The 26,774-nt window shown below is 29.6% G+C and overlaps 1 protein-coding gene across 4 annotated transcripts in view; it reads left to right on the top strand.

The window, feature by feature from the left end:
* LOC123296741 (CUGBP Elav-like family member 2) overlaps positions 1–26,774 on the top strand; it is a 430,459-nt gene that overhangs the window by 326,572 nt on the left and 77,113 nt on the right. For all 4 annotated transcript variants that reach the window (XM_044878363.1, XM_044878362.1, XM_044878361.1 and 1 more), the window contains one exon: positions 16,434–16,516. In XM_044878363.1, the coding sequence (XP_044734298.1) occupies positions 16,434–16,516 (83 nt within the window). The remainder of the gene's footprint in view (positions 1–16,433; positions 16,517–26,774) is intronic.

Raw genomic sequence — 26,774 nt, 5'->3', positions numbered from 1 at the left:
GTCAAATGCTACGCCGAGCTCTAGTCTATATTCTATGTATTTGTTTGAACGTTGAACTTTGCATACATACAGTGCATAACTGTGCATGCTCCAATGCTGCTCCCAATGCTATGTGCAAGAGTTCAAATCATTGGTAGGTAAGGTTTAAATAAGGTTAAAATCTCTGGAGAGTTTTATTATTATTATTATTTGACTTGATGAGACATTCATTCATTCCACAGTTCTCTTACTTGACTTACATACACTTTATGTTAGATATGCATTTGTTACATCATTATTGTTATAACAGTTGCATATATTATAAAAGAAGAAAATATAGAATATTCATCATCATAAAATATTCTATTCTATGTGTGTACATAATAGAAATTTGATATGCAATCAAATCTATTTTAAAAATAGAATAAAATTTATTTGGATTGTAAAAATAAGATATTTTACAAAAGGGAATCGTGTTCGAGATAAATAATTCAACTATAAAAATAAGAAGCAAACAAATAAATTGTTAAAATGCTAATGCAGTGAAAGTTATGATGAATATCATTTGCAACTTGCTCATTTTCAAAAACAAATTCCGTGGCATGTCTGTGATATTATAGCTCAAAACCTAAAAATCATTCTGAAAATAGTCTGAAAATATTTGAAACACCCTCAAACATTTTATTTCGTTTTATAAAATATCTAGAAAATCATAAACCCATATTGAAGAGAATGTTATTTCTATGATTTGTTTTTGAGGTTCGATTGTCGAACTAATGGAAATAATAATGAATGTGAATACTTCAAACTACTCTAAGGCAGATATAATGAATGGGAAAAATTTCAATTCGTTACATTATGATCTCACTATGGTGTTTCTAGCAAAACGAAATAGGAAAAATCATTGTCAAATGATTCCACTTTTATACTTTTTGCTTTAGATATTTATCAAATTATTTCGTTTTGCTAGACAAATGAAAGATTTTAATGTTTTAAGAATCTACATCTTACCGTTTTTGAACCAAAAAGTACAATTTTTGTCATCAATGAAAGACCTACTAGTACATCTAATTTAGCGAAATGCTTTAAGAAATATATTCAAAGGATTAATGACTATTAAAGTTTGAAAATTTAACTTTAATCTCACTTAAGGTAGTACTATCGGTAATAGACTTTGCATTCAGAATTGAATGAAACTTGGCATAGTTGTCCATTATCATATCATAATTAACTAGTTAAATTTTTTTAGGGGCCTTCAGGAACTGAAAAAAGATATTTGAAAGATATTTTAACATTAATCCTTATGGGAAATCACAGATTTTATTTTATTTCACAAAACTGGACGTTCAGATTTTCAGTTCTGTGAAGGCCCCTAAAAATTTAAATGATTAATTATGATATAATAATGGACAACTATGCCAAGTTTCATTCAATTCTGAATGCAAAGTCTATTACCGATAGTACTAAATTAAGTAAGATTAAATTGAGCCGGCATGGTTAGAAAAATCTCAGTCGAAATTCGACTAAAATTAGTACAAACATTCTAAATTTGAGTCAATGCCAGGCTTGGTTTGTTATATTTCGTAGAAATGAAATGTGTTTATAATTATTTTTTAACTTACAGTCAATGTAAGGGGAAAAATTTTCTAAAATTAAAAGTTAAATTCGTTATATTCTAGCAGAAAGAGACAGAAATATAATTTAAATATGTAAAGTTTAAACCTTAAACTTGCCCAATCGACGAACTATATCTGCAAATATATACCATGTTATTTACAGGGCGTCCGCCATTATATCCCTTTTATCACTCATACTTGAAAAGGAATCATTATTTACGAGTGTTCAATTTCTTAGGGTATTTGTCTGATTTTCATAAGCACCATTGAATAGGGAGGGATAAAATAAGAATGAGTGGTTAAGATGAAGCTCAGAGATGAAATCAGAGTGAAATCAAGCCTTACATTTTCGGAAAAAAACCCTGTTAGAATACGGCTCGCAGACATGCATTATTCTTAGAAAAAATAAACGTATAAATAATAATAATTCCAATTTCTATAGATAGAAACTTCTTATTCCGTCCCCAGAGAATAAAATTAATATAGGTTTGAAAGTGAAATCTAGGATACCTAATGGCCAGTCCCAGATTTAAGGGAAAACAACTAAACTGTCCCTCTTAAAAATAGAAAAGGAATATAAATATTTATGAAAGGGCAGCACTGGGAGCGGTAGAACACGAATTTCATTAAGGAACACTAGAAAAAGAGGGGAAATACAAATTTTTATGAAAGGGCACCCGTAAACTAGCACCAAGTTCAGTAACGAAGACTTAAAAAAAAGTCTCTACACAGTTTTAGACTCCTTAAGGAGATTTTGCCCACTGGTCTCTTTTCGTTAAATCCACCACTCCCTGATTCCTACTAAACCTGCCATCGCTAAACTCAATTGACTTCTTTTTCTTTCCAAATGTAATCGCCTTGAAGACTATATGCTCTTTCTAACCTTAGAAAGCAAAAGGACATACTGAGAATGAAAATGCGATCACATTTAAGTCGAAGTACTAGAAAAGCAGTTATACTAGTCGAATACTAGAGCGATCAAGAAACGGCAAGACACCCAATATAATAGAACACAGTTCACTATACAATAGCTTTAGTTTAAAGTTCACCAGGATATTCAATTCGACAACGAACAGAACACAGAGTGTGGATAATAATTACAACAAATGTGTAGAAAAGAGTATGAGGCACAAGAGGAAGCAAGAATATCACAGCAAAAGAAATGGGGGCATTGAAGTAGTAATGTTAGAGTAGTCGTTGTGGAGGCGACCAATTTATAATATAAACCCTTAACATTCGTTATTTCCATCACCATACAACACTACCCCCTCCTGCGACTCTACCCCTCTAGCTTTCTTTAGGAAAAGTATTATATTACTGTGTATGTATATACTATAGTTGTATAAGTTATTACTTGATTCGGGAAAACTCAAAGTATTTTCATTACTTACCAGAGGAGAAAATGTTCTGATTTAAGGATTTCTCTAGTGTTTTGTATTGAAAGTTTTCTTCTTCTTCATTTCTAAGTATTATTGTGCTATCAATTGCTTTCATCTGATTTTCTATTGAAAATTATGTTTTAACGTGATCCCATTACAAAAATAAAATTTCTTGGTAGTTCAGTAATAGACTAAGGGCGCACAGCAGTTTGAATTTCGTTATTTTATAATAATAATAATAATAATGGAGTTTAACCTCCGTTTCTCAGAGCACGTCTATAATAGAGGCCACCCACATCATCATTTTTAACCTTTATTTATTTGGTAAACTATATTCGACTGTACAATTAATTTTATGATATAGGTTGAGATGATGGTTACTTCATTCTTAACCAAGCGACGACAATGTGATGAATTTACCGCCCCATTAACTATTTTTGTTCACACTTCCGCTGCCTGAATACGAACACGCGACGTCCAAGCCAGTAGTCAAAGTAAAGACGCCTTAACTGGCTCGACTACTGAGCCGGTTTAGCCGGTTGACTTTTGTTATTTTATAAAAGCTGAAAGTTTCTCTGTGTATGTTTCCAATACAGGTAACAACGATCTCCTTCTCTTACTTTGAGGTGGCTTTGAATGATTGGGGAACTATCGCAAGTTTTCCCAAGTACCCTGGCTTATGTCATAGTATAAAAGGTAAATTTTATATTTATTACTTGAGGAACTATCAAAAGATTTTGCCCGAAGTATCTGACCATTTCGATAGTTTCCATTTCCTGCCAGACACCCTCTAGAAAGACGAGACTTTCACTATTCCCGAGACCCGAAATAAAGTCAAATTACCAAATTATATCGAAAAATTTCATTACTTACATCGAATCTCTCAGAATGTTAAAAACACTCCTAAAACTACCCTGTTCCTTCTACTACTCATGATAAAAAATTCGGGCTGTTACCATTCGACGTGAAACAGGTTCAGAATAAAAAGATTATTTGAAAATTGTAAACTTTTCTAATGCAACCCTTTGGTAGTAAAAACACCCCCAATATTACCCCGTTTATTTTTCTATACATGCTAGAATAAATGCAGTTCTTACTCTACCCTAGAAAAAATGCCCAAGTCGAAAAACAAATAACAAGAATAATTAATAAACGCTTGATTTTGATTTAAATATTATATTCCATATACATTTCAATCAAAAAATATTTGGCTCAAATGGAGGGAATTTGACCTTAAAATTCACTTAAAATAAAATCTGGGTTCATAGCTGGTAAATTATACTATTTATACAGTGGACTGTCATCTGTCAAAACCGAATACCAGTAGGATCACCTTAAAATCAACTTATCAATAATAGGTATTGCTTTTGTATCTGAATCCTATTGAAACTTATTTAACTTTCAAAAGGAATACAAAAATAAAAAATACTTTTGAATAAAATTTCAATCGAAATTCCCAGTAAGTCTCAAATAACGAATAAACTGTACGAGTTTCCAAAAATACACTTGTTAAATACAAATTCAAAATATTTAGTTTCAAAAAAATTTAACGAGCCTATAAAGACGAGTAACCGATTTGTATCATAATAATTTAACAAGTTAATCTGCAAAAAAATTAGCTAAATTGGTGTAAACGGTAGACTAATCTAATTTAATAAACATCAGAAATAATTCAATTTGACAGGAACATAATCTTATTTTTCATAAAACTGTTCTCACTAGTCGTTTTCACACAATGTTGATTACATTATAGTCGAACATGTTGTCTATAACATATTAAAAAAACGTTCATCTTTTTTACAACAAGAATGGAAATTTATCGAACCTTTTAAGATGTAGGATTTTATAATGACTTTACCAAGTGTATATTTCTTTTAATAATTTTCATTTTCTTTATGAAAATGTTGAATTTTAATCATACGAACAAAAAGTTTTTTGTTAATTTGTTCCTTTTCGTTTTTTATAATTTCATTCATAAATATCTTTTTTTTTTGTTTATTGTAATTTTCACATTGTAAAATTTATTAGTGTTGGAGTTTATCAATATTTATTATAAAATGCAGTACTCATTGATGAAATTTTTAACAGCATTCTAGAACTCAATTCAGTATTGACTAAAATTTGAGAAAGAACTGAATAAATAGCATGTCGAAAATTTCGTTTAGGTTTTACTAATATTTTTTGTAGAGCTCACGATATCTGGTTTTACACTTTCAATTGATTGAACACGAAAATATTTCTAAAACGCCGACAAAAGTCGTATTTCCTTAGATGAGTTTTTTTTTTAATTTTTTTGCCATTAGCAATTTTTATGCTTAACATTCTAAATTGACTATTAAAGCAGCCCGAAGAAGTAGATTAAATCTGAGGACAGAACATGATGTCCCCCATCAAACTCTGTAACTTTTGATTAAGCTATTTTTGTAGTTACAAAACTACCTATAAACCATAACAGGTTAAAATGGTGCATTCTGTATGCCCGAATTTTAGTAATAATGATAGAAAATGTTTTTAGTACCAAACTACCTGTATCTGGAGTTGTTGAGAAGTACTAAAACTGTCCATAAAAGTGAAAACCAGTGTTTTTATGGAGATAATCTCAAAAAAGGTGTTGATTATGAACTGTAAAGGTATTATATTATTAAAGTTTCATAGTGAGAATATTTGATTTGATTTTTGAAACATTAATTAATTTAGACTTTCATTATCAAGTTGAATAATTACTACATCCAAAGGGATAAATTTGTAACAAATCACATCTCATACAACTATACAAGATATACTACGAAATACTACGAAGAGGATGAGAGAGAATTAACTAGTTATCTGAGTGAAGCTGAAGAGAAGAGTGTGTTGGTTGGTTGTAGACTTGGGGGATAGACGGGATAGACGGGAGTCCGGACGGAAGGAAGTCAATGTGAACAAAACTGTAATGTGGTGTGCAGTAGTGTTACCATTCTATGTGTGTCTGTGAATATAGTTTTAAGGTTTTTCCCGAAAAAGGGGGAATAAATTTGTTGTTTCCATTTCTATACATATACATACCTTATCCGAGGTACCGAATATATGCTTGTTAATATTGTGTTATAAAGGTACAAAATTTATCAAAGATTTCGATTAAACATCTCGATCGCAAATGCTTCACAGACAATCTATTTATTAGAACTTGGAGTTAATTTGGAACAAATTTTAAAAAAGAGATTTTTGTGAGAACCCATTACGATATGCGCTAGACAGATTACATATGCTTATCATTTAATTTCGATCTTTTATAAAAGGATTTTTTGTCGCAATATACGAAATTTTTTGACATTCCGTTGAATAAAGGTAGGCTACGTGAAATGAAATATGTCTGAAAGGTTTTTGAACTATAAAGACTACTTTGGAAATTAAAATTAATATTAAATGTGGCCAATTATATTTTAGTATTAGATGTAGCTCATAGATGGCGCCACTGTCTCTGCATATATATTGATATACACATTGTAATAAATAGAAAATACTATTGTTTTTTATTATTTATTATTTATATAATTTTTTCTAAAAAATAGTGATTGATAACACATCTAGACATAAATATGGAACTACAACATTTCATTTCATGTCTAAATCTTTTGTATTTTTTTTGTAAAGTTTATCACCAAAACGTTACATTTAAACCTAGTAGATGCTCGCTCGGCTCGCTTAAAAATTCTAAGACTTGGATACCTGCCAGAAATATTTTAGCTTTCAATTTTTTGAATCAAATATTTGTATTGAAATAGAATTTTAATGCTAGCAATCTAGTTATAAAAACATATTAATGTTTCCCTCCATTTGATATAACGTATTTACATAACATTTAGTTAGGATTTGTACAAATTACTGTAATACTCGTAACTCGTAGCCCTCGTAGGTACAAACCATGTTAGTACGTACGTTACGTACAGCATAGATAGAAGACGATAGCTTTATATTATGTTTAAGCTATATAACTATGAGTTTTAGCTTAGCTACAAGCTATAATAGTAGTTAAAAAGTAGATTTAAAATGTTGTATGTTTTGTATATAAAATATATCACTTGTGTTTTTAATACACAAATTTTAATTAATTTTAACATGAAAATTACACTCGATTTTATAATCAATTCTGTAATTAACATTTTTGTTAATTATTATAACGAACCCAAGATTTATTACTTTTTTCTGGGAAGTTTGAATAGAATTCGGTATTGGATATCCAAAAAATGGCTTTCAATCCTGCCATCATAAGATAAAAGGCATTACCTTCGAAAAACAAAATTGTACAATAAACAAGAAAAGCGAATTTATTTTATCCGCATATAAAATTTAGTTTTCTTCAAATACTTTGAAATGTAAAAGATTTTAATGTCCAAAACTTACTGATATTAATATTTTTTAAGAAAAAATTGATTTAGGTACATCCAAAACGCTCTCAATTTCAATATAACTCATCACTGTATCAAATTTTGAGCATACTGGTATCATAAAATTATCAAAAATTATGTTAAGTTTCTTTTTCGAATTTCGCAAAAACTGTATATAAGGTAATTTGAGGGTGACAACTTGATCGGAACAAAAAAAAATCCTAATTTGTCTTCGATTGGCTCATTGTACTTAAATTCAAAATAAACAATTTTGACATTCCATTCTAAAAATTCAAATTATTAATTGATCTAGAACTAATTAAAACAAGTGAAAACAAACAATTGACTGAGTTAATTGTTGAAATATCATGCATAGACAGTGTTGATTACTCTAACACATTACACATATACCTATACATGTCACACATACATAACTGATATTCCCATATAATACATACTATACAATTTCGACTAATTTGCGCCCTCACAGTGATGTTAACCAAAAAATGTTTCAAACAAAAGTTGTTTATTTTTTAATAAGAAACATTTTTTACATTTAAACTTTGGTTCTATCTCTAACGGATTACAAGATGGGTCCTACGGACCCAAGACCCACGTGACCTATGTTGCTAATTTACGAACTTGACCTCACGTTTTAGGTCCTGAGTACGCTGTAAAAATTTCAGCTTGATATCTTTTTTCGTTTTTGAGTTATCGTGTTCACAGACGGACGGACGGACGGACAGCCGGAAATGGACTAATTAGGTGATTTTATGAAGACTTACACCAAAATTTTGTGTAATAAGCATCAATATTTTTAAGCTTTACAAACTTGGGACTAAACTTAGTATACCTTGCATATTACATATATGCAAAGTATAAAAATTAGAATTTCACTTTACATAGAGTAGGCAACATTATAACATGAATGTTTTAACTGTTGTATGTAATACAAGGCATTTGTAAGAAATTCTTCGTTGATTTATTGATTAACAATAAAAACGAAAATAATTTAAAGGAATTAAGGAAATAAATAAAAGATCATCGTGTGCTACAAGGGTATTAAACATCATTACTACCCTTTATTTTTTGTTTGAATATTTTGAAGGGGTTAAATAAAAAATAACATTAGACATAAAATAATACAGATAGATAGATAAAGGTCGTCCACGTTAATGTTTCAATAGAATGCAAGGGTTATTAAAGATAAAGGATTTCGTTAATAAAATAATATAATAAAATACCATTTACTTAAAAGCAGCAAAAAGGAATAAGAAAATTATTCCTTCTTTTTAACTTATTTTTAAATGTTTTGTGAATAATAAATAATTAAATGTTTTGCTTTTTATTGAAAGAGTTTGTTTAAAATTGATTGAGAATTGTATACCAGTTCGGAGTACTTTCCAGGTAGAAAGTACATGTACATTGCAGCACATTACGTGCAATGAAGGCTTTCAAAACCAGGCGCTTCTTTTGTAATGCCTATAGTTCAAAAACTACTTGACGGATTGTCAAGCAATTTTTTTTATTTTGTAGCTAATATTATCAGGTTTTATTTAAATAAAAAAATATGTGACCATATCATAGTATATTTAGTTGTTATTTTCACTAGATTGAAAAAATTTATGGAAAAATTACACATTTTTCTTAATATTCGGTCGCTATCTTTATTTTTTTTAATGGTATGTTTTTCTTTTGATTAGAGATGTCAATAAGAATCGATTGACACCTCAATCGCTTACATCGGTGCAACCGTTTTGATTCTATAAATTTTTTAAAGTATTTAGACGCCATTTTAGAAGAGGTTCGCCATCTTGAATTCCAGTGGATGAAATTTGTGCTTTCTCGGATGAAATCATTCATATTGGTCCCTAGTATCACTGGGTAAAGTAGCTTGCTTTCTGCATTAAATGCAGTTTCATTTTGCTAAGCCCTGTGACTATATATATATATATATATATATATATATATATATATATATATATATATATATATATATATATATATAAATATCACTACTATGACAGAATACATTCGTTAAGCAATGCATCTAAGTGAGAGGTATTAAATACATGTGTATATCAATTAATTATATTTGTATTCAACAAAACTCCTACTTCAGGCATGCACACAATAGAAGATCTGCCGTATCGTATAGTCTTACAATTACATGCTTAACACATGTATATGATACCTCTCACTTAGATACATTGCTTAACGCATGTATTCTGCCATACTAGTAATATTTATATATCTAAATGGTACAAACACACATTGTATAGTAAAATAGTATACTTGTCTTGTTCTCAATTGATTTTCCACCAACTCTGTCGCAATGTCTCCACATACAGTCTATTAATAAAGTGAGTGTGTATTATATAAAACTGTTTCATTTATACCTAAAATTACTAAAGTTTTTTAGCATGTGATTTTCCTACTATATTTATTGTATCCAAAGTATTTTTATTGTATACACATTGTACAATTTTTTTTTTTTTTTGTACTTATAGTTCGGTGTCTAAGCCGATAATGAATCGCGATTCCGATTTTAGAATTGTTAGAATTCCATCAAAAAACGTTTCTAGTTTTATTTGATAAATTCATTCTCGTTTACTTTAAGGTATAAAGATTTTCTCAGTTTTCACGAAATTTTTCCTCATTCTATTCAAAATTATTCTATTTATGAAATTTTTTCCGAGACATGTCATCAACTTGGCATGTCATTTTGTCTTCGTCTCTTACCGTATACTTACTTAGGTGTCTCAAATGAAGGTAGTCGCAAAAACGAAGCAATGAAGTTTGAAAAATTTGAACAGTAAGCCGAATTTTTGAATACGGTTTTTGGCATTCGATTCGTAAGAACGTCAGGAAATTTTGCGACCTAAATTAACTGTAAATATACTAAATTCAGAATTCGGTTAATAGTCGGGTTTTTGAGATCGTTGAACACGAATATTGCGTCGGAATTGGTCTCCAAGATACCTAGTGCCAAGGTAAATGCTATCCCTGTCGTCTCCTGGGGTTTTAACTCGTTACTCGGGGTTTTGGATTCGCTGAGCACAAATATCCCGAAAGAATTGATCTCCGAGGTACCCGGGATACCCTAGATACCTCAGGCTCCAGGTATCCGGTAAGTTATCGCGATTATAAAATGCATATTATTGATGCAAATATATACCGTTTTGCTTCGTTTCTGCGACTAAGGAGTGTTAAGCCATTTTCGATCAAGAAACCGATCTAAATACATTCATTACGTCATAGTTCTAGTGTGTAGTCTAGTCTGGTTTGCTATTATATTTAAAAACTTTGTTGTTTGTTGAATTGTAAGAGCTTTTAACAAACATACAAACAAAAAACGGGGTAAACGATTATATGTGAATTGCATGTTAAATCGTAACAAACATTTCGTGTGTCACTAGAATTTCATTTCAACTTCAACGAAAAGAAAAAACAGCAATGAAAAAAAAAATTATAATGTTTATAAAATATAAATGTTTATTTTGAAAAATATAATGGTTGTTTTTAAATAGTTTTGAAAGACTTTTTGTTTATTACAGACTCGTATTACTTTTCTAATTCTATACAGAAAGTTTTCTTATTTTGAAATTCGAGTGCGATGTTAAAAAATGTATTTTAAAAATTTAATTTTCTTTACATGAAATTCGATAAAACTTTTAAGCATGAGCGTCGCCAGGATTACATTCACAGGGAGTGCAATCGTATCTACACTTGAGTATGGGTCAAAACAATCGGTCAAGTCAATTTTCCTTTACTTTCGATAACGAAAAAAAATGGGATTGTATGGGACTGAAGTGTAAAAGATAAGAGGAGGAATTGAATTTAAGACAGCGGGGATGTAAGCGCGTCTCCGTCTCGACGCGCATGCTTGCAAGAATTCTTAAAGAAAGTTTCTTAAAAGTTTAAAGTGCTTTCGACCCAATCAGATCATCTCCTCTACTACTAAAGGGTTGGCGAACCAAGACTTTATTGATTACTTTTCGTCAAGGCTTGCTGATCGAGTCACCCAACCTTGATTCTATCGCCAAGCTATACATTTCTTACATAACCTCGTGGTGTGTTTACTAAATAATTTTATCCATTGCAAAAATTTATGAAATTTGAAAAATATTTGTTTTTAATTTTTGTACCTGGTTGTGAGAATGCCATTATAAAATATTGTAACAATTCATTTGATAAAAATGTATGTAATTTCATAATATTTAAAAAATTTAAATAAAAATGGAAGAAATATTGATGGTAGAATCATACTGATATAAGTATCTTTTTTTCATAAACATTTTGGTACATGAAATCGAAGCCTTTCTTCATAATGAGTGACTTCATTTTCAGCATAAATTTTTCCACTCCCGAGAAGGAGTGGCTCTAATCCCCTGGGTAAAATCGCAAAAAAAATTTTTTTTACCTTCTTTAAGTAAGCTTTAAACAACGCAGTCGCACAGTTTTTATAAAGATTCATTGACTGTTCTTGAATTCCGAGGTATAAATCTTACGGTTCTCCACTAAAACATTTTTAAGGATGTATGAGCATGGTAGTGGAGGCACAATTTTAAAAATAGATATTTTCAATTTTGATGATAAATTTATATTATTACTTGACGATATAAGACGAAAAGTAAGAATAAAATTTTTCGATATCTGGCTTAATTTTCAAAATATCGAAAATTGAAAATTTTGTTTAATTATTTAGCTTTCGATATTTCGAAAACCAATACACATATCGAAAAAATTTATTCTTATTTTTCGTCTACATTCATGAAGTTATAACAAAATTCATCATCAAAGTTGAAAATAAGATAAAAATAATTTCAACCCTTAATCTACCCTGCTCTTACATCCCTTATATGGACGGTGACACTTAGTTTTTTTCTTTTCTAATTCATTGCTAATATGTTTACTTTCTATTAAAAAGTTTTTTTAAAATTTGTTTTCATTCATTCCAAATGAAAATTATCAAAAACTTCCAAAATATGTCGTTTTTTGAGATTCCTCCATAAGAGCCAATGTATTTTATATCGATTTTTAATGACTTTTTTCTTAAAAATTTGCACGGTTACCTAAGCTGAAATTTTAACCAAATATTCTTTGAGTAAAAGACTACCTACAAACAAATTTTGAGCCTTTAAATCAAACATTGTTGTCATGCTCATACATCCTTAAGCAGTAAAAATATTTAAAACCTGAAACATATTTATTTTCTTCATATAAAAATGTAACTTCGTTCACTATGGTTCTATCGTTCCCCTAATAATAACACAAAAGTAGTAATGATAATAATTATTAGAATTAAATATAATTTGATATAAATATTTTGTAGATATCAGAAGTAAAGTAACGAAAACTTTAATAAACTAAACTAAACAAAACCTATTTCAGTGTATAATTATAATTATAATTATTATTTTAAAATTTATAAAAACAATTTTATATTTGAACATAAAATTATTATTAAATTTCATAAATATTTCCATTTAATTATTATTTTTAAAATATTTATATTTTAAAATTAATAAACAAGCACATTATTTTACTTAAAAATTCGAATTTGACTTACTTACAATAAGACTGAACTAACTCATAGCATTTAACATCGCAAAATTCGTTAGTCGATTTTTTTTATCGTGGGACCCCATTTTTTTGAAGCTCTTTATCGAATGAGCTTCAAAAGGGAGTTTTCTTAGAGTTTTTCACGACCCATTTTAAGAAATGATACTTTTTCTGATTTTTGACAGATTTGTATTTCTGAATAAAATAGGTCTTTTTTTACGAAACATTTGTTTCTTTTTATTTCAAAATTGTACATTTTTCTTTAATTTTTTTTTTTTTTTTCATTTTTAATAATTAAAATTTAAATAACAATAATTATTTAAAATTAATAATTTAACCCAAATAATATATTAAAAATATAATAAAATAATATAACAAATAATTATAATAATTATCTTAATTTCAACAAATAATATAAATTTTATGTAATAATTCAAGTCTGAGCCAAAACATTATTTTTTATTTTATTTAAATGTAATATTTTTTTTTTTTTAAATGAACCACATTTTTGTGTTAAGTAAATGAAATTTAATACCTTATAATTTTAAAATTTGTAATTTTTACTTCATTGTACGAAATACAGGAAGTATTGTATTCATACTAAAGAATTCGATGTTGAGTTTTCATCGAAAATATATATTCAAAATATTTTTGATTTAAAATGTTATTACTGGTGCAATTTTAATGATATAGAGATACTTATCTCGCATAACTCAAAAGTTGCAGAAATTTTGGATTTAGAACCATTTTAACACAGTGGTGGATCCACCCATATGGACATGATGGGCATGCTCATCACCTAAATTTACTAATGATATAATAAAATTAAAAAAAAAAAAAACAATTAATCGCCTCGTAGTTCTAAAAGGGATGAATCGATTTTGTTTTATTTTTTATTATTACTTTTGAATGGTGAATGGAGCAATGATTCAAGATAACCTGGCCAGTTTGGAGAAATTCCCAGGAAAAAAACCCCTTTTTGTCGTTTTAATAGCTTTAATCATCCCTACTCTCCCTCCAAAGTGAGATAGAGTATTGAAAATTGGTCTGGGCCTGGGTAAATACATTGCCCAGAACTTACACTTATTTTTTTTTTTTTTTTGAATTTAAAATTTATTATACTGCCACGTTCTGTAACTATAGCAGTATCGATATTTTGCATATTGACTATTCCTGAATGATTTTTGAATAGTTTATAAGTATAATGCACAAGGGAGTCATTTGGTGTACACATAAAATATTTTTTACATAATAATCAGTTGGATATGGATTTTAAAATGTAATACATTTGAGTTTTGTGTTTTTGTTTATACAAAATTTAAAAATATACACATTTTGTTGTCATATTGTTGTCTACCAAAATTCAATTACTTAAAAAGCCGCATTGTACTCATATTACATTTATATTACTTTAGTCAAATATAGTTCAACATTCCTGCAAACTTGGTACACGGAGAATTTTCTTCGAAATACATAACTTTGAATGATAATCTTAAAAAAACTCGTTAAAAAGTTAATTATACAGGTTGCTCAATGTTGTCAGGTTGTCGTTTTATAGTGAATCAACAAAAAAAATAACTTAAACAAAAGTTGCAGAATTTGAGATCCAGTTTTCCGAATTACTTTTATAGTCAGTTAATTTAGATACTAAAAGGTAAGAGATAGAAAAACTGTTTAAATTGAAAAAATTTATTCGAAAATCGTTATCTTTCGGAGGAAATGCGATTTAAAAAAATGCCATTTTTGCATAATATCGAGAGAAAATACGCTAGTTATAGAAAACAGTGTTAATAACTTTTAAGCTGTTAAATTTTCAAGATCATTTGAAGATCAAGGTCAAATGACCTTGAATCTATAATTTCTGGTCGAAGTCGCTGGTGACTGGTGAATGTCCTCGATTGCCCTTGACAACTTTTGGGTAAAAATTTTTGTGTAACTAGGATGTTTTCTTTCGATTAAATGCAATAGTAACATATTTTTCCGAAAGCTAACGAATCGAAAAATATTTAAAATAAATCAACTTTCTAATTTAAAATGTTATTCTTACCTTGAAGACCTAATTGATTCTATTAAAGCAACCCGCAGAACGATGTCGAATCTAATGTCAGAACATGATGTCTCTCCATCAAACTCTACAACTTTTGTTGGAGTTATTTTTGGATTATTTAACTACAAAACCAGCTATTAGGCATAAAAGATTAAAAAGGTACATCCCTGTATGTTGTATTTATAAATCTTTCTAAAACTCTTACGAAAATTGCACAAAATCGAGAAAAAAAATTGTTATTCCCAATAACATCAAAAATATCCGATTTTATGAGTATTTTTTAGAGATTACTTTTAATCAATCTTTTATGGCGAATAATATCTCAAATCGACTGCAGTTTTTTTCAAAATTATGAACATCCAAAAAACCTAATAAAGATACTCATAAAAAGTGTCATCTTGGTGATATGATCAAAAATTTGACCTAATAATTACTGAATAGTTAAACTTGTTTAATAGCGTAATATTTTTAGGCGAAAATCATCCAAACCGCATCCCTTTATCCTAATTATGTGTATAAAGTCTCATAAATTTTTATTTATACTTGTAAAAATTGTGTGTTTTTTTTTTAAATGTAAATAACATTATTAATATTTTTATAAAATATGTAATTTTAATGTTTTTTTTATTAATATTTGGAGCAAATCATCGTCGTTTCGTTGCGTCGGCAGCTTTTTGATATGTAAATGTGTTTTTTTATGTGTAACAAAGTTTAAAAAAAGTTAAATGTTGTTTTAAAATCATTTTTTTATTTATTAATTGTAATTCTAATAGGTTTAGGGCCAGGGGGTATATTTTGGTAACTTAGTTTATTTATTTAAGACAAAAATTTGAGATGTTGTTGCTAAAATCGCGTCCAAAAACTTTTTGTTTACTAAAAATCTCACAGTCGAGTTCAGGGGAATATTAAGCTACGTGATAAGTTTAAGTATCCGTTGAAATGGTTATCCAAATACTCAAACAATTGAATAATAGCCGCAAAAAGCATTATGTCCGATCCTCGACAAAAAAACGGTCAGACAACCAACATCTCCTTTCTTTCGAATTTCGGATGAAATAATTTGAGGAATTTTTTCAAGTATCTTCTTATATTTAAAACTTGTCACCCAATTAAAAATCTTCCCAGCCTCCAGAAAGAATAATCCCCATAATGAGAGTTTTCGTAGATATCAAGTTACATCTCAAATTTCCGTTCTTAAAATGGTTCGGTTGTTTTTGAATTATTTCATTTTAAAATTGTGCTTTTTATCATAGTAACATAAAAATTGCCTAGTTTACGATATTTTTAGAGCATTTTCTTACATTTACGTCATACAAATTACCTAGTTGACTAGTTACGTCACAGCCGAACCACTTAATTACCAAAATGTATCCCCATGGACCCTATACTCTATTAGTTTGTATTTTTTTAAATATTTTTTTTGAGTGTGTTATTTGTTGTTTGATTTTAATGTTGTTTGTTTTTATTTCGTGTGTTACAGGGTGTTGTTTCGTGACGTTCTTCACACGCAGGGCGGCCTTACAAGCACAGGACGCCTTGCATAACATCAAAACACTTGGCGGGGTGAGCAGCTATTTAATATTTAATATATTCATATTATAATATTTTTTATTAATAATTTTTAATTTTTTTAAAGAACATTTTTAATAACATAACCAAGTACAAACCGTTTATGTTAATTACTAATTTCATAAATCATTTTTGTTGGTTTTTATTTGTGTTTTTTTGTAAATATAAGTGTTTTCTTTTTCTGTTTAATTAATTAATCGTTTAAATACTTGTTATTTTGGGCTATTATTTTGTTTTCTTAACCTGAATGTAAAAGAATTGCATGTTTAAATTTATAATGTCTCTTTTTTGTGTTGAAAAGAAGCGTTGCTCTTAGGAACACGTATTTGAATTATCTTCTTAGAATTAGAAGTACAATTTAGTGATAACCAAGTGTTATTCTTGCAAATACAAAACTTTTTATTTGTGTTCAACTTTTCTGTCGAATATATTTGCATGCTCTAATGCTCTAAAAAAATTAAAAAAGCAACGTAGTGCTTGATTTGTCATGCTAAATATAAAAAAAAGGGGCTAATGTAGCACATTACTGGTGGCTCGATACGTTCAAGCCCGCGATAATGACGTTGAATTTCGACAATAAAAAGCAGATACATATTTGTTATAACATTTTCTTAAAACACGTCGATCATAGATTTCCTATTGAAAATTGTTCTTGGCTATTTTTAATGAAATTAATTTTAATGAATTTTTTATTATTTTGTTATGCGCAGCTCTTTGCAAGCAAGAGATGAAAAGTTATCAGATATGAAAAGGTAAGCCAATATAGGTAACTATAACGATCTGTTAACCGATCGAAATTGATATCAGAAAAAAGATAATATAATTACAAAAATAATAGTATAGGCTTTCCTGCAGAAAATCGTTCATAGAAAAAATTGATTAAAATGAATTTAATTAAAATAGCCATAAACACTTTTCGATAGAAAAACTATGATAGGCGTGTTTATAAATCAATTAAATTTCATATAAAGTAAGTCTTATCTTATTATTAGATGGGAGAAAATCGACCTTATACCGTCTCTTAGACTATAAATCTTATAGTGTTTTTCGCTGTAGCGAATCGAAACTTTTAACAAAATAGACAGTCAAATGCTCTTTTCTCATTCCGTTACTGAAGTTTTAAAGCTCTTATAATTTAGAAAGCACCCAAAATGTAGAATACCCGGGTTACTCTATATATATATATATATATATATATATATATATATATATATATATATATATATATATATATATATATATATATATATATATATATATTTCAAATGTAGTCTGGAAAACCCAATAGACAAACAGGCCCCTCGCTTCCCTTCCTCTAACATAACCACTGAACATTCTTATTTTAAAAGATAAAATAAATAAAAGTTAAATAAATATACTACCTATAGTAAGTAGATAAAAAAAGTGGATAATTGAATCGATTCTTACTTTACCAATATTATATATTATTACTCTAGCAAGTTTTTTCCTGTCCTATCCTTATCTTCCTTTTTCCTTTATCAAATTGCATGATTCACCTATCATTTTCAAGCTTATTATGTCTAAGTTTAGACGAAAAATATACTCATGGTCGACAAATGTACCGCACAGGATAAAACCCTCTAGAAAATTTGAACGAAAAAATATCATAAATTTAAATAAATTTGAATAATAAGTTTATTAGGCAAACATGTTAGTTTTTACAGATGCTCTCCTAATACTGTAGACATATAATTACTACTTTTAAACATGCTCTCCTAATATTAATTTAAGGACTTTTGACTTTTTCACCACTTCTCTATGAAATTTGTTGTTTTTAGACACGGGTACAGGGTAGCCACGGTTACGGTAACTACGGGAGCGGTAAATCCGCATGAGTCGAGCTAGTATTTATGTATTAAGACGTCAATGTAATTATTAGGGGCGTCAAGACGGAGCGAAGCACAGCAGACGTTACTCAATGTAACAAATGACTGACTTTATATATGTTTATATATTATATATTAAATAAATATATCGTTTGTATAATATAAAAAAATAAAGAAATATTATTTATTAATGGAAAATAGACATTTTATATTGAGAAAATTGAGTGCTTTTCAAATATATTTATGATTTTATAATTATTAGATTATTGAATTTATTACTATTCACTTTTCCAAGAAATGTCTAGAAATATAAAGTGCATTAGAGTGGAAAATATTAAGAAAATAATATTAATTTATTATCCGTTTGAATTATCAGTAGTGGGGATATAACTCCTGAAGTCCTGACCTTGCATCGTTAAGGGAGACCAGCCCCTCCAATGGTGTACTTGGTTGAATAAAATATTTACAAAATATTTAGCTAAACATTTTGACTCGTTATTTCTCGAAATAAAATTGAATGAAAATTGTCGGGCATGCCTAGAACGCTGAAATCAGTGCCTTAATTGGGCTTCTTGTTTCTGGTATTTGGTGTTCTATCTAAGGGACGAAGAGAAAGTATATTTCTTTCCGCAGTAAATACATGAAATGTAAAACTAAGCTAGTAAACATTATTCTTATCTAAACGACTTCAAGTTTCCCCGTCTTACTGCCGAAGTTATTCTAATAAAATCTTAATCTTAGTAAATCCTCAAAGCACCCATCATATTCACATTGGTTCTAATTCAAGACAAGAACATTTTTCGAAAATTTTAAATATGTTGAAAGTAATTTAGATTTGAAACTACATAATATTTTAAAAGAAATCATCAAAAATTCTTTTTTTCATAAGTTTTGATTGAAAGCACTATTATTTTCTTTTAAAATAAGGCCAATTTTGAAATAAATAAAATACTATACAATCATATACATTCAGTTCAAAAATTTGTATGCATATCGTAACAATTTCAATAAATCCATAATATACGCTGACAGCCCACAATAATTCCTGGATAACATACATTATATTACCCCATATACATAAATATGTATCATTTCGTTTAATGTCCAAAGCGCAGTGTCCAATTCAACAATTCTTACAGAAAAACATTCTATGATTTTGGACCTTCAAATAAATTCATAAAATTTGGATGTTATAGCCTATAAATTTTTTATAAAAATCCTTCGTAGGCACGAGAATTAAATGTCTCGTGAAGAATCATTGAAAATATAAACAAACCTGGGGATATTCGAAACATTCCTAAATCGCTAGTCTAACTGTCTAAGTAAGACAAATTTGAAAAGGTACTATTATTTTTTTCAACTAGTTTTTTCATCCATCTCATACATACATAAAAGACATTACACATAATGCTTCTTCCTCGAAAACCTTTCTACTGCTTAACTTGCATAGCTACTACACTATACTACTATAGTACTATACAAATAAATATATATTCGAATAAAATAGAAATTTCTAACATATATAGAACATGATGCTTGCGCTAGTTAAATTGAAGTAGAATATTTTGTAAAGAAAGATGTTGGACAGTTCAAACCAAGCGCAATTCAACACTTATTTGAGGCTCTGTTGTATTCATGTTATGTTGTCGGGGGGCGGTGAATCGAAACAACCGACAACCGACAACAGGACGGTTGCTGCTTCTTCTATCAGTAGTTCAATTTAATAATAATACACACTGAGCTATATAGACTTGTGTTCTGACAACGGGCAGACAAATACAAAATGTCTCAGAATACTTTCAATGTCACAAATTCCTGCTAATTTTTCTTTTTTATAAGTTGCTAAGAAAGAGGAATGGAAAGAAAATAGAACCATATCTTGAAGAAACCTCGAATTATTTAATAAAAACTCCAAAATTAACATTACTTACATTATTATTAATAGATATCCATAAATTGTATCTCCTTCACCCTGTTTTAAGGAAATGTCAAAACAAAAAATTAAATTAAATTTTTTTTTCACTTCTTAGGCAAGAACTAGTCATCCGCACACTTCAATTTTCACTTCTTAGGTGACGTAAATTATATTGAGAAAAGGGCGGATATATTACATATCACAAGCAGATTTTCACTTTCACTTTTGCACCCCTCCCCCCGCATCAGTGATTTTGATTTTTTTGCCATTACCGGAAAAGGTTGCCCCCTCACCTCCATTATATAATAACAACATTGGAAGGACTACAGCTCACGGGCAAAACTCGTCTCTATCTCTCATTATTATTACATCTTGCTCTTATCATTAATAGATAAGAGCAAGATGTTCGGGGGTGAAAAATTTGCATTTCTATTTGTTATAGAAAAATTATTATCCATAGATTTTTTTTCCCGAATCACGTTGTAGATACAGACTTACAGATCGAATAAAGTAGTAATCGTTCGAATTTATAATAAAACATACACTATGTATGTATATATGGATATAGAAAACCAATCCTTCGATGAATAAATTCGATGTAAGTGAATCTATAAAACTTTCAAAGTAATTTCTTTTGATTTGCTTTTATATATTTTTTCATCTTCTTTCAATATATTTAAATTGATGTTCGAAAATTTCTTTTTCTCAATATATTTATAGTGTTTGACCATATAAATGACGAATCTATTTTCTAGCTGACTTTTATTTAATCATCTTGATCAAATTTAACAGTTTGTTGCTGTTCGAATAAACTTCGAAAAATAACAAGTCGTTACAGAGTCATTACGATGCAAAAACATGTTTTCAAGTTTTTTTTTTTTTTTTGTTTTGCTGTAGAAAAGGCACTTCCTGTTTTAATGAAAAAGATAAAATCTTGTAAAAAACTTAAACATTAGATTTAATCGAAAAAGTTGCTTATTGCGATAGAAAATAGTCTACAATTTTATGGCATAAAAAATTATTTTTTTCTTTTATTGTATTTACATTTCTTAGGTAATTCTTCCAACATAACCCGTAAAATTTATTTAAAGAATTGAAAGTGAATTGAACGGCGGGCAGTTTCGCCTGATATTTGCAGGAGGAAAGCTTCAAGAAGTTGAATAATTGTACTACAAGAACTTTCAGCTGCCTCTAACAAAAATCTTCATCAGATAACCAAACTTAAATACTTTTCCACCGCTTTCGAGGCAAAAGCGATAAAACTCAGTACCAATGAAACTAGAAAATACGTTATTTTTATAAAACACGATAATCCAATTTAGAATCTTAATTTCTTTCACAACCATTTTTTCTTGCTGTCATATTATAAAATTTATTCAATAAAAACATTTATTACTTAGAAAAATCTTGGATAGAAAAACCATAAACTATAATACTTTAGTAAATTGATAAAAGTCCGCAGGCCCGCATCCATTGCCTTGCATAAAAAAAATTCCCGATGAAAGAAAAATTTTATTTTTCAGTGATCCGATTTTTATTTGTTATTTGACGAAGATAATCGAATTCCTATAAATTATAAATGTGAAAGGAAGTTTGTTTGTTAAATTGACTTTTCCATCCAATTGACATCCATGTACATCACATTCTAGCTAAATTAAAGATTTCTGTAAAAATGATGAATGAGATACAATTTTTGGCCATCTGTACTGAATGATATATAATGAATTATGACTTTTTTACATTTAGAAAAGAAATTGTAAACTGTACATATATTTTGTCGGACTAAAACAATTCCTATCCCCGCTTCCAGTGCTATAGAAGGAGGATAAGTGAAAGCGTGGATGGTGAAGGCTATAACGCGGTGGTCTTTACTTTTTTCCCAGTGAAGCGGGTGGGTATCAAGCTAGTAAAAAATAAATAATCATTTAGCTCGATATTCAATAAAACTGAATGCCTGGTGAGTTAAATTTTGAAATTGAAATTTGAAATTCTCAGTGTCGTTTAACAAAGAAACGGGTAAAATAATGGAAATTTTGGATGTGTTTGACGATCTTCTTCCTGGATGAACAACCAAAAAGGGCTATCTTTCACAATTCAAGAAAAAAATATCCCGCGAAAAAGAACCCCCCGCTCTACAACAATGACATAAAAAGAAAATTTTTTGGGCGTGAGTCTGCAGACTATACCACCTATTCATGCTAGTAAATCAAAATCTTAGATTAAATTTATTTATAGAAAAATATTTATTAGGAATTCTTGGCAAAGTAATATTGACGACAATGATAATGATGCACCAAACTCAGCAACCTGCCTTCTCTAGACCAGCACCCCCTCCTCTCCCGTTTTGCTTCAACCGTCATCACCAAGGCAGCAACCCATTATAATACTCGATGATAATAATAATACAATAGGAAAGAAGAATTTGTGTGTCGGTTCACATTCACCGTTCATTGTCGGTCTAGTGAGTAACGGGTTGTGTGTACGGAAAAAAGGAGGGTTGTAATAAGAGGATGATGATATTCCTCATCATGGAGGAGAGTTGTAAGGGGGTTAGAGTTGGTCTTTCGAATCTTCTTCAATGTATGTATACAGGGGGGTGAAATAAGAATGATATACATTGATGTGAGAAAAACTAAAACTTTCAAAATATAGCCCAAATTAATATAAATACCTTACTTATAAAAATTAGATCAAATTTTCGGGTGTTTGAGCAAAATCAGTTTTTTTGGAATTTTTTGTGACGTCACCAAGTACAAATCAATTTTCTTGATAATTTAAGGTAGTACGACCGCCAAGGCAAGCTTAGAGATGTGGTTGAAATTATTTGAACCTTATTTTCAACTTTGATAATGAATTTTGTTATAACTTCATCAATGTAGACGAGAAATAAGAATAAATTTTTTCGATACCGGCTTTGGTTTTCAAAATATTGAAAGCTAAATAATTAAAAAAAATTTTCAATTTTCGACGTTTTGAATACAACTGTAGATATCAAAAAAATTGTAGTCTTAGTTTTCGCCTTAAATTGTCAATTTATAACATAATTAACTTTAAATAAAAAAATTGAAAATATATATTTTTAATTTGTGTCCCCACTACCGTGTTCATAAATCCATAGTCGAGCACAACAGTTTTTTTTTTCAATAATTAACATTTTAACTTTAATTTAAATAATTTTTTTATTTCCACCGACGAGTTTTGGAGAAATCTATGCAAAATATCATCCATCTATAGCTTTCCGATAAGACCAATGTTTAATATGCCTACTTTTAAGTAATTATTTATTTAAATAATCGGGCAACCATCCCCTAAAATTTTCAGAATTGATTAAGACTTAGACCAACTTCATATAAAAAAGGTCAAGCCTTTAATCCAAAATTTCCCTGGCGCTCGTTCATCCTTAATTTGCAAATAATTTATCAAAATCAATTTTTTTTGCGTTTTTATAACGTCAATTTTGTTAAATAATAAACAATCGACCCCGAAGAACTGTATATTTAAAATGACTTTTAGTCAAATGTCGCAGGAACTTAGGAAAATATTCTTGTTGTCTTAATGCGCACAAATCTCGCCAACCGTTTTCGAGATGTTCCAGGTCAAAATTCCAAATTTTAATTAAATTTCAAGAGATGCTTTACCATATGCAATCGCACAATTTACTCGTAATTTTCAGTTTTCTAAGCGCTGGGTAACTGCTTTTGATACTTCGGCAGAAACCGATTCATTCGTTTCTGGTAAAATTATGCGATTGCATATATTATAGATTCTCTTGAAATTCAACGAAAATCGGGAAATTAAACATGGAATATCTCGGAAAACAGCACTTTGACGAGATTTATGATCATTGATATATTTGTTCAGAATGAAAAGAAGAATATTTCCCCAAATTTTGGCGACATTTGACCGAAAGGCATTTTCCTTATGCAGTTGTCCAGGGTGTCCATGAACATGTTTTCTAGTCTGTATTCCAACCCACTTTTTTGGGCCACCCAGTACTCTGAAACTGCTTGCTTATTATGTACAATGTATAGGAGATACTAACAGCAGAGTGCCGTGCTGTGAATTGTGTACGTGAATCACATATAAAATAAAGCGTCATGTATTTGTAAATGTCATCCTACCTACATCACATGTACCACCCCACTTCTCACCCTTTCACCTAAATAATAGTAACTAACCACTCAGTGTATGTGTACTGTGTGTTATGTCCCTTCATTGGATCGTCCACCGTTGGTTGTGTTTCATCGTTCATGTCATCACCAACAATGGATAATACGAATGACATTGCTTATGGTTGGGTTGTATCTTCTGCTGTACAATAACGTAGCTAGAGAGTTGCTAGCACTCATCTTGTTACTGCCAGTATTCAACTATTATATAGGTAGTTCCTAATTAGGGGCAGTTTTTTGTTTTTCCATCTCTAAGGAAAACAATGTGCAATATATCGTAAAGCGATGATAGTTCAAAGTGCAACATTAGAAGAGGATTTCCGCATGGTCAACGTATCGAAACATTATACACCGAGCATTAAGCTCACTTCTATCCTGCTATCCTGAAAAATGGGTTGGAACTTTGATCTGGAGTTCGCTAACATCAATTGTCACATATCACCCGCATCAAAAAAAAAATCTCCTATGATAAAAGTGTAACCATAAAAAACTACACCAAAAACGTTCACCTTTTTGCAGTGATTTTGGAGGTACCTTCCGATCACCTATGAAACAAACTTTTTTCAATCCATTCAGCTCTCCATCAATGTTTGTTCACATCTTTCACGCAAAAACTACCGAATTGATTTGGATAACATTTGACAGGGATAGATTATATTCTGGAATAGCACATAGGCTACTATCCTAGTAAAATGTGTTGTTCCTGTGGGATAGATTTGTTTTAATATTTCATAGAGCAAAGGATAGACAAAATTTTTTGCATGGGTAGTGGTAGTTTACGGTTCCGAAAATGGCATAGGCTAATTTTTATCACGGAATAATGCACAGTTCCTACGGAATAGCATATAGAAACCGTGTTTTTGGCGCATTTCTCTCAAGAAAGCTTGATTAATTTACGCAGTAACGGTAAAAACTCTCAAAAATCTCTTAATTGCGGGTAAAACCATTCTCTTTTAATCGCGGATAGCACCGCGGGGTGCTATTATTTCATAGTTCTTACGTTTAAATGCCCTTTTTATTATTAATATAAATAATCACTTTTTTGTATTGACATAAATGGCACTCGGATTTAAGAAAAATATTTTGAATTATTTTATTTCGAAGTAAACGTAAATGAAAATTATCGAAGTTCGTTATAAATTTTTAATGGAGTAATTCCGCCCCCACGACTAGTTCATTCCTGAGTACTGAATAATTTTTCGTGATAAGGCCTGGTATAATTAGAAATTGATTGTCTCTCCATATATATATTGTAACATTTTGAATCGGAGTACTGTCAAAGAAACTCAAACTGACTGTGTCACATGACTGGACATTTAGACTATATACACTCGGGGGCAATGTATGTAAGCTTACTGCATTGCCACGTCTAGAAGGTAGTTAATCTATCACTACTGGCCTTGTGAGTTTGTTATAAATTGATTTTACTCGAAATACACTTTCTTAAAAAGAGCGGTCATATTGTCTCACCCGTTATATTTATAAACAAACACCAATGGACGACGTTACTCCATACGTAGGTAGTTAGGTACACTTCACCATTTAGAGAGAGTTATCATACACTTACAGCTGGTGCTGAATATGTCCTCTGTTGCGTATACAATCGTCATCGTCATGGACAGACAGAGTCATCATTGTATGTGTGAACTGTCATCACATAATCCACACACATAATGTTCATCTGTCCATTTGTTCGATTTTCCTTCCTCTCTTTTACTACATCAGAAAAAAGATTTTTTTTTTTTTTATATAGTTTACGTCAATTAATGTAATCACAATAAATTTGTGAGTACTGCGGTAATTCTTTATATTTTATTTTTGTTGGTGTAGCTAATAGAATTACGACATGGATAGAATTAAAACGAAATTTTATGTAGTTCTCTTCTCACTGTCGAATTTACGATTATGTACGGGAAATTGTTATTTACGACTTTTTATCGAATTTTATTATAAGGAAATTTGAGTACTATTTTATTGCGAGGATTCGTAAAATGTTTCTCTGATAAGGCGATGACATAGATTTGTTAATTTTTTGTTTGTTTCGATTTTGGAAAAAAAACTTGAGAAATCGATCTCTAACAAATGCTGTTCTAAATATTCTTTAGAGCTTTGTCAAAATCACTCCAATAGAGAAGTTACAAGTATATTTAAGATATTTCAGGCATAAATGCACTTGTCGGCAGATTTGCCCTATTTTTCACAGGTTCCTAATAATGTTGGCTGTGTTATCCCGAATTTTTTGTCGTTTAGATTGTGAGATAATCAACTGCAAAGTTTGGGATTTATCCATTCAAACTTTGGGATATAATAGTAAGCCTTAT

This window comes from Chrysoperla carnea, chromosome 3 (assembly GCF_905475395.1).
Source record: "Chrysoperla carnea chromosome 3, inChrCarn1.1, whole genome shotgun sequence".
Classification (NCBI taxonomy): domain Eukaryota; kingdom Metazoa; phylum Arthropoda; class Insecta; order Neuroptera; family Chrysopidae; genus Chrysoperla; species Chrysoperla carnea.
This window is presented reverse-complemented; position numbering and strand designations above follow the sequence as displayed.